The sequence below is a fragment of the Morus notabilis genome, unplaced genomic scaffold, assembly GCF_000414095.1.
Source record: "Morus notabilis unplaced genomic scaffold, ASM41409v2 Scaffold62, whole genome shotgun sequence".
In the NCBI taxonomy this organism is placed as follows: Eukaryota; Viridiplantae; Streptophyta; class Magnoliopsida; order Rosales; family Moraceae; genus Morus; species Morus notabilis.
Genome location: NW_010365441.1, coordinates 211,969 through 221,309, shown reverse-complemented (window position 1 = coordinate 221,309; position 9,341 = coordinate 211,969). Strand labels below are relative to the sequence as shown.

General features: G+C 28.0%; 1 protein-coding gene across 1 annotated transcript; it reads right to left on the bottom strand.

Annotated features, from left to right (window-relative positions):
- Window positions 1-8,318: 8,318 nt before the first annotated feature.
- LOC21402715 (cytochrome c oxidase subunit 5C-2) lies at window positions 8,319-9,341 on the bottom strand. Its single transcript, XM_010107980.2, has 2 exons — window positions 9,244-9,341; window positions 8,319-8,717 (listed from the first exon to the last, which is right to left on the bottom strand). The coding sequence occupies exon 2, from the start codon at window positions 8,705-8,707 to the stop codon at window positions 8,516-8,518; it is 192 nt and encodes a 63-aa protein (XP_010106282.1). The 5' UTR covers window positions 8,708-8,717; window positions 9,244-9,341; the 3' UTR covers window positions 8,319-8,515.

Below are 9,341 nucleotides of genomic sequence, written 5' to 3'. Positions count from 1 at the left end.
GCTGTACTTTTTCACTCTTTGGAAATCGTGTGGGTAAACTTGTTTGATACATGTATTCAAACTCAAATTATGGTTCTACAGTATTTTTTTTCCATAAAAAATTTAAATAAAAATTTTTTCTACCAATAGCTTTTTCACAAAGAATTTGAATCAAAATTCAAATATGGTTGAAATATATTTTCTAAACGGGTTGGTCTTTTGCTAACATTTCCCTTTTCTAGACACTGAAAATGAGTCGTACAAATTTTATTAAAATATTTTTTTTTAAAAGTTGGTCATTGAGCCTGAAGATGCATTTTTTTAATCTGGTTTCTAGAAAAGGTTATTTACTTTTACTTTTTTATTAAATTTAAGAGTACATAAAGACTATGAAACGAGGAATAGAAACATCCTGTGACAAATCAACAAAAGAAGATAATGCATAACAAGTAATAAAATGGGATACACTCTTCCCCTAACACACAAATTCAATCTAGCATTCGAATACCATCCTTTATGTCCTCAATGACATTAGCTCATGGGTTTCGGCTTGAACCACCTTAAATTTGCTCGAATCATATTCAGCGCATTTGGTTGGAGAACTCAATAAAAAAACCACATCGCTTTACAAGATCCACTCTGAGAAGTGAAATTTGGTATAATAATGTTTTTTGAAGTAGATATTTTTTTTAATTATCTACTTCTCATGAGTCTGATTTTATAAACACGTGAGGTGTTTATATAATGCTAGTTGAATGCATGCGCGATGAGTGTACATTCAACGTGTTATATATATATATATTTATAAATATAAAGATTTAAAATTCCTATAAATTTTTTTTATTAACTTAGTATTCTTTTAAGAGTTTAGTTTAGTAAAAAAAATAAAAATAAATTTAAGTATAACATAGTTAAAAGAAAAACAAAGTTTTTAGTGGAGCAAATTAGAGAGTAAATTATTTATGGGGTACATATGAAAAAATAGTATTTAAAAGGATTATAAGGAAAAATAATATTTAGATAGAGACATTTAAGAAGATATGATATTAATAAAGCAATTAGAAAAAAAAAATACTTTACGAGGGCCGCATTTGGAAAAAGAATTTTAAGTAAACTCATATGTGAAAAACATTATTTAAACGAAGATAAATTATATTTTTTATAAGATAAATTGATAATACCACTGAGGAAAAAAAATGTGAATATGACGATAAAAAAATGTGTTCTTGAGAAACACTTAAAAAATGATTAAATTGCAAAATAGTCATATATTTTAAATAAATTGTTGTAGTAAGTCCAAAGCGATTTTAAAGAAACACAAAGTAAATAAAATTAAACTGTATAGAAACTTTAAAAAAATAACAAATACGGAAAAAAGAAAAGAAAAAGATGATGTTCATGTGTTAAAAAGAATGAGAAGCCTCTTTGTAATGCCACATGTTAAAAGGAGAGAAAAACCTTTTAGTTCTTATAAGCTATGTTAAGGGAAAAACATTTACTATTTGACATGTGAGTTTTATTATCTCATTTTTTATTTAAATAATAATAAATTATGTTAGTGGAGTTCGCGTGTCAAATAATAAATGTAATGAGTGACAAAGAGAGTGACAAAAAAAGTTATGCTAATATTTCTTCGCATGTTATATTAAAATAGTTGGATTATTTTCATAAATACCACCTGAAGTATGTACCATGTTTCAAAATGCTCATTAATTTTTTAAAATGTTTCATTTCACTCCCTGATATATAAAAACCGGTTTAAATAACCCCTACATCCACTTTTGTTTATAAACTAAACGGAAAATGCCTAGGTGGCAATAAAAAATAATTTTAAGTCTCGTTCAGTTTGTGGATTGGAATTTTCAATTCGAATTGATATGTGATTTTATGTGAGAACTTTTAACTGTAATAGAAAAAGTTAGATATAATTTTTTTTAAGAGCTTTTAAATGTAATAAAACTAGAATTGAAAACTCTAATCAGTAAAATAAACAATGTCTTATTAAACGTTCAAAGTATTTTAACAATAAAAACTAAATATTCTAAATATTATTTATAAAAAACATTCTAAATAATAAAGTAATAAACGTATAATCAAACATTATTTTCTAAGAATTAAAACCTAAAACAAAATCTTAAGATCTAATCACCCTTGCTCACCACCATAGCTACCCAACTTGCTTTGGCCTGTTCTTTTAGAGTGTGATTTGAGTGTAGTTCTTGAGTTAAAATTGAGTTGAAGTTATAACTTGAATTTGTATTTATATAGTTTTTAATAAAAACTCAATAGTGATGAAAAATTTTAATATGGTAATATGGGTAGAGTTTTATTCGTCTTTTTGTTGTCAACACATAAAAAAAATCATCTCAATCAGAATTAAAACAAAAAAGTTATAGCAAATAGAAAAATATTGTTCATTAATTTGAGATCAAGTTTCTGAACTCGAGTTGAAGGGAAAACTTGAACTCGAGTTTGTCTCAAACTCGAGTTTAAACTTAAAAAAAAAAACGTGAACTTAAATAAAATTAAAATTTGAGTTACATTTTTTTTAGTTTTTTAGGCTGCGGAACACACCCAAAATCACTCTACAAAATAAATAAATAAATATAATAACTAATAATAATAATAAATCATGATTTTTCTAGCCGTCGATCAATGCAACTAATGCCCACGATTGGCGCGTGAAAAACATGCGCAAAGAGCGGCACGTCTGGCAGAGGGGGTAGGGGACAACTCGGCAGCTTTTGTACAGGTGGGCCCCCGCCCACGTTTTCCTTCCTCGAATAAGGCAGCGACAAGTGGCAGTGGACGACAGCTTAGTTTGTTTATCCATTTATTTGTTGAAATGTGGGCTCCCATTTGAGCTTACGAATAGAAATTCGCCACGTAGAAAGCATTTTCCATATGACCAATTGGAACTGAAACGTGGTATTGCAGTTGAAGGGCCTCACACCAAATCATTTCCTCCTGCATGCAAAAAAAAAAAAAAAAAAGTAACGTGGTTAATTTTGAGAGGAGAAACGGACGAAACGTTTCGTCCCTCCAAAAAAACGTGTTCTCCGTTAATAAATTTATAAGATTAATTGATAGATAATAAATTGATATTAAATATATTTTAAGAAATTTAAACCATTAATTGATATTAATTAATACAAAAATGCGTGTGTAAAAAATAGAATTGTGGATAATTTAGATACAGGGACTTCTTGAAATTTTAAAAGGGGTGTAACAAGTAGAATAAATTATGTCAATAGACGCATTCTTTTATGGTGTGTGGGACGTAATTGTTATGTACATTTTACCAACTTAGGATATTATTTTCTACCCTCATAAATTTTTCGGTTAATAATTAAGAAATCTTTACGGTGGAGCATGCTATTTTATTTCACTAGTAAAATATATGCTTTTAATCGTTGGATTAATTCTTTAATGATAAGATTTGTATAAGTCTATACTAAAAATTTAAAGCGCGTCACACAAAATAACTCTTATTATATATCTTACCATTAAAAAATCAATCTAACAATAAAAATATAATTCTGACCGACAAAATAAAATTGGACTTAGCTCCTAATGAGGCCACATGTTGGTCTCTTTTTTTAACTTTTCATCTTTTCCTCTTTTTTTTTTTAGTTTTTAAACTTTTTTCTTATTGTCTTTTTTATTTTTACCTTAATATTCTTTAACATTTTTTTTCTCTTACAATATCTTTCTTTAAAATATTTTAATTTTCCTTACTTCTTTTTAATTAATATGTACTTACGTTTTTTTTTTTTTTTAAAAAAACTCCTATATAACTTTAAATCTTTTTTTATTTTTTAACTTTTCCTCTTTTTATATGTTAATCTTCTTTTATTTTTTATTCTTTTCTTTTGCTTATTGACTTTTTTTTTCCTCCTAACATTCTTTGAACATTACATTTTTTTAAAGTACTTTCTTCTCTTCACTTTCTTTTAATTAAAATAATTCCTTTTAATTGTCTCCATATTTAAGTTTTTTCTTTTTTGTCAAAAACTCTTATATAATTTTAATTTCTTTTTTCAATATGATTTTTTAAGATTTTTTTTATCTTACTCTAGTTAATGGACTTAACTTCTAAGGAAGCTATGTGTTTTGACACAGAATCAAATTTATAAAGCTATTATTTACATGCGTAATACATGGCTCAACTAGTATATATATTTCATTGAGATGTTATGAAAGCACAAAAGAATATAACAGAACAGATTAAAGAAATTGAAAATAAAAGTAAAAGAAAAATAAGAATGAATATTATTGATCTATTTCTAGCATTTATTTATTCAATTCATTTTTATTTCTAGTATTTACTAATTTACTAAATATAAAAAAGAAGAAACTAATCGTGAAATTACTGAAATGTTCTTTTTTATATAATCGATTAACATGTGATCTTACTTTATGGGAATCAGTATTAAGAGGGTGCGGGAATTAAGTCATTAACATTCTCCATGCTCATTTTCTACATATAAAGTACGATAATTAACTTGCTCAAAAAAAAAAAGTGCGAGCATTCTCTTTCCTCCTTTTTTTTTATTTTTATATATATCGTACTTTTTTTTGGGTAGTTTTATATATATCGTACTTGCACAATTAAACGTACAATCAAACACATAAAAGTAACTGAAGAATGAATAATGAGATTAAATTGTTGTGAGTAGTTAAGATAATTGTAATTAATAATTTTAAATTAATATTAAAGTAATTAATAATTGATAATTATTTAGCAAATAAAAATTAATATATTAATAATATAATAATAATGGTTAAATTATCATTAATGAGTACATTAATAATTAAATTATATATATAATAAATTAATATGTTAAATAATTAAAAATAGTAATTAATAATTAATTATAGATAATTACTATGATAGTAATGTACTCATATTTATTAGATTATAAGTAATTAATTAGTGTATTAAGAAAAATGATTAGTATATACATAATTTATTAATGTTCCTTTTAATACTTAAATTATTAACTTTTAGTTATATAATTAAATGATTAGTTAATTAATTACTAATGTTTATTTAATAATCTATTAATTGATATATCACATGATCAATTTTTAGTAATTATTATTTTTATAATTATTAATGAATAATAATTATTATTGATTAATATATTACATATTGATAATTATAATTAAATATTACTTATTAATTGAGTAATTACTATTTATTTTTATTTACCAACTATTTACTAATTAATAGATTATAATTAACATAGCATATGATTGATATATTAATTATTTATTATTTATTTAATAACCTATTATTACTTACTTTATTGTTAATATGTTATATAATTATTTTTTGGCAATTAATCTTTAACTAAATAAATAATTACTATATTATTTATTATTTTATTAACAAAATTAAAAACTTAATAGTAATAAATTAATATTTAATTAATAATTAAGTAATTACTATCTATTTATTAGTTATTAAGTATATCTATTTAATTAACATATAATATAATTAGTAATTAATAATTAATTATTTAATATAACTTTGTTGATAATCATTAATTGTACTATGATAATTCATGCACGATCTAAAAGTCAAAGTTGCTTTTAACCTGTTTCTGATTATGACCGTAAATTCTTCAAAAATTCTTTAAAAATCACTTTTTATAATTTTTACTAAACACCATTATTAATTTCTGATGGCTAGAACAATAATTTTAGACTTCAAGAAGCACTACCAAATGCACCCCTAGTATAGTATAGTTCTCTCGAATCCTTTTTGGCAGCTACATGCCTTCAATTTCAAATATGTTTGCCATTTCTGCGAATAAATGGTAATAAACCTTTTTTTTTTTTTAATCTTCTACACAAAACCGTATAATAGAGGTACCAAATCATTGAAGTTTTTCAAAGTTGATAAAAGAGATCACATCAGTGGTTTAGGGATATTATCGAAACAAAAAGAAAATAAGCTCCCCTAAAAAAATAAAATAAAATAAGCTCTTCTACTGTTAGAGTATGCAGTAACCAAAGTTCGCAAATATTTTTGTCAAGATTAGCACGTTGCCACGGGTCGTGCCATGAAAATTTGGGGCCATAGACAAGTAACCAAAGGGAAGCAATTTACTGCTGAGTTTGTGGCCTTGGTATGCTGGTAAAGACACAGAGTTTATAAGTAAAGAAAAAACAACTTGCCATGCTCGAAATTATAACAGATAAGCACCTACACAAATGTACCTTTAGGAAGTAGGCTCTCAGGGTATTTAGTATGAGATAATATTAAGAGTGAGAATGAGAATCTTTCAAAATTTTATGTTTGATATAATTATTAAATTTGTTTAAAACTCAAAAAAGTGAAACTTATGGATTTTACGTTATCACATTTTATGATAATCATAAACCCACTTAGTAGGATATTATTTAAGGTGCGTTTGGAGCAAGGATCCGTATCATGGTTCGTGGTTCGTTACAGTATTTTCTCTCATAAAAAATACACGTAAATTGAGAATGATTATAAATCATGATTCTGAATCATAGACCAGAGACACTTTACTTTCCTAAGAAAGTGAACATAATGATAAAAATTTTACAACCCTAACCTCTCACTCATCCCTTCCAAGTCCCCATCTCACCTTGCTGCCACCACCCCTCAATCACTATGCCGCTGCCGCCGAAGGTCTTCCGTCACCGTGCCGCTGTCCCCAGACTTCCCTGTGCTGCAGCCACCACCATTTTCAGAGCATGATTTTTGTCTTCCTTTTTGTAGATTATTCTCTGAAAAATATTTCAGGGTATTTTAAAATTCTTCTCGATGAATAATCTATTGATTTTCCATTGATTTCTTAATAATTTATTTGAAACATGTTATTAACATTACGATCAGTGCGTTTCTTGTTTTTTTTTTTCTTTTCTTTTTCCAATAGTTGAATCTTTTGTTTCCTTTTTGTCTGTATGTATGCATTCCGCCAGTTGCAACTCTTTTTTTTTTTTTTTTTTTTGTTGGCTGAATTCTTTGTTTTATTTGAATTGCTTCACTTCTTTCATTTTTATCTGTAACTTTTTGTTCTGCTTGTTGTTACCTTTCTTTTTCTTTTTTGTTGAATCCGTTGCTTTGCGGTTGGTAAATGGGCAGGGAAAAAAAAAGAAGAAAAGAAAATAAATGTGGCTATATTGGTTCAATATATAGAGAAGCCTCTTTAGTGACATGTTTGGTTACATTTTTTAAATGTTATGAGGATAGTTATTTTTTAAAAAATATATATGAAAGTTGATATTTTAATAATATTGAAATAAGTAATAGTAAATTTAAAAAAAAAAAATATAATAGTTTATTTTTTGTTCTACTAGACAACATTCTCATGCACAACCAAATACAGTAATATATTATTTAAGAGAATTTGAGAGAGGGTTCTTGTACGCAACCAAACACGATAATGTAGATTTCTTGGGATTTATATCACTTTTCCAAGAATATGATTCACACTGATTACTACGTACCAAACGCTCCCCCAAAGCCATCCTTTGGTTCTAAAAGCCATCCTTTGGTTCTAAGACTTGAACCCATAATTCTGATTATGCTCTCTCACAACAAATTTTAATCAAAAAAAGGTTCTCACCGATGAGTTCTCTCATAAAATTTGAATCCATAATCAAAATCACTTAAGAGCACATTTGGTAAAATGATTTTAGAACCCTGAACCATGATTTTGGTTCAAATTAGTGCTTGTTTGCAAAAAAAAAAAGTGATTTTGATTTGACTCGTTCAGAATCAGTGTTTGGTTTGGATGATTCTGATTCAAGGTTTGAATCATGATGTGATGTTTTAAATCAGAATCACCCCTGATTCTAAAACCATCTTCCCCTTGATTTTGGGTGGTTCATACCCTTGATTCTTGTTTTGATTTCAGAACCATGATTTGAACCAAAAATCATGAATTATGGTTCTAATTCCAAAATCAAAACTAAAATTACTCTAATTTAAACCCTCATACCAAACAAAGCCTTACTAGAACGCGCGAACCAAACGGGCCATAATAGTTTGTGCAAAAGACTATGGGGGCAAAAGATGTGAACGGATATAAAACAGAACAATCACATGTGAAGCAGCGGTATCAACTATCAAGTGTGTCCCAATAAGGCTTAGGAAATTCGCATATGACGATGAAATGCTAAGGGCTATACTCTTACTACTGTTGTAGAGATTCCACAGAAACAACTGAAGGCTTAGGCACCAAGGTTACTACAAAACATAATTGTTTTGTTTTTTATGTCCTAATTTAAGCAACATATTCTCAGCAAGCAGCAAATGAACATTTGAGGTTATATGTACCATATGAAACATTGGCAAATAGAAAACAAAGCAAAGTACATACATTGATTTCTATGTGAAGCAATAACAGAAATGTGTCATCACATTTAAGTAGCATGAGGAATTTATTCTCCAAAAACTCAACACTGAAACCGACATTAGGTTCAAGAGTCAAATGGAATAACCAAAGCAATTCAAAACGGCAGAATGCACGGATCTCTGTTCAAATTTTAAAACTTATTCCTCAACCACAACACCAATCTCACCCTTGTCGAGCAAGTCATAAAATGTCCTCACTTTCCTCTGCTCATTCCAGTGATGCATTTTCCAGAGGCTCCCCGCGGCCAAGGCGAGTACTGATCCGATCAATAACTCCTTGACGACACTAGGGCCTTTCAGGGTGGCATGTGCAACCTTGTGACCAGCCATTTCAGTTAATCTACAAATGAAAAAAAAAAAAAGACATTGTTTCACCAACAGAAAAAAAAAAAAGAGGAAAAAAAAACACTGCTTTCATTCTCATTTCTTCGTTTGGGCCATCTATAAAGAGAATTTGAACGTCAACACCAGCAAAGTGGTACTCTTTCAGTATTTTGACAGGTGCAAAGTGGTACTCTTTCAGCGTTATTCCATTATCATCATCAAAACATGAATAAATTCAGAACAATCACAGAAAAATCACTCTCCTTCACACACAAAAAAAAAAAAATTCTGAATTTGATGAAAACCTTAAATTAGTGACCAAGATTAATGATTAAAAGCTCAGGACGTAACAAGTGAGAGAGAGAGAAATATGCAATAGCAAGAGTGCGGAATCCAAAGGAAAAAAAAAATCAAACGCCCTAAATCAGATCTCAGAAAATATCTCCACGAAGCCCTTCAAACTAAACGGAGACGAAAACTATTCCTGAGCCCTAATCGACCAAAAAAGAAACGAGAAATTGAAAATTGAAAGGAAATCTTACCTCTGACTGTTCTTCTTCCTTAACCTTGCTTTGCGACACTTTACTCTCTCTAAACGAACCAAAACTTTGGCAAGGCAGCGGCTACGGCATTAATATAG

Bases quoted from the DNA above. Each gene is read 5' to 3' on its own strand.
- LOC21402715 (XM_010107980.2), bottom strand. From the start codon at position 8,707: ATGGCTGGTCACAAGGTTGCACATGCCACCCTGAAAGGCCCTAGTGTC.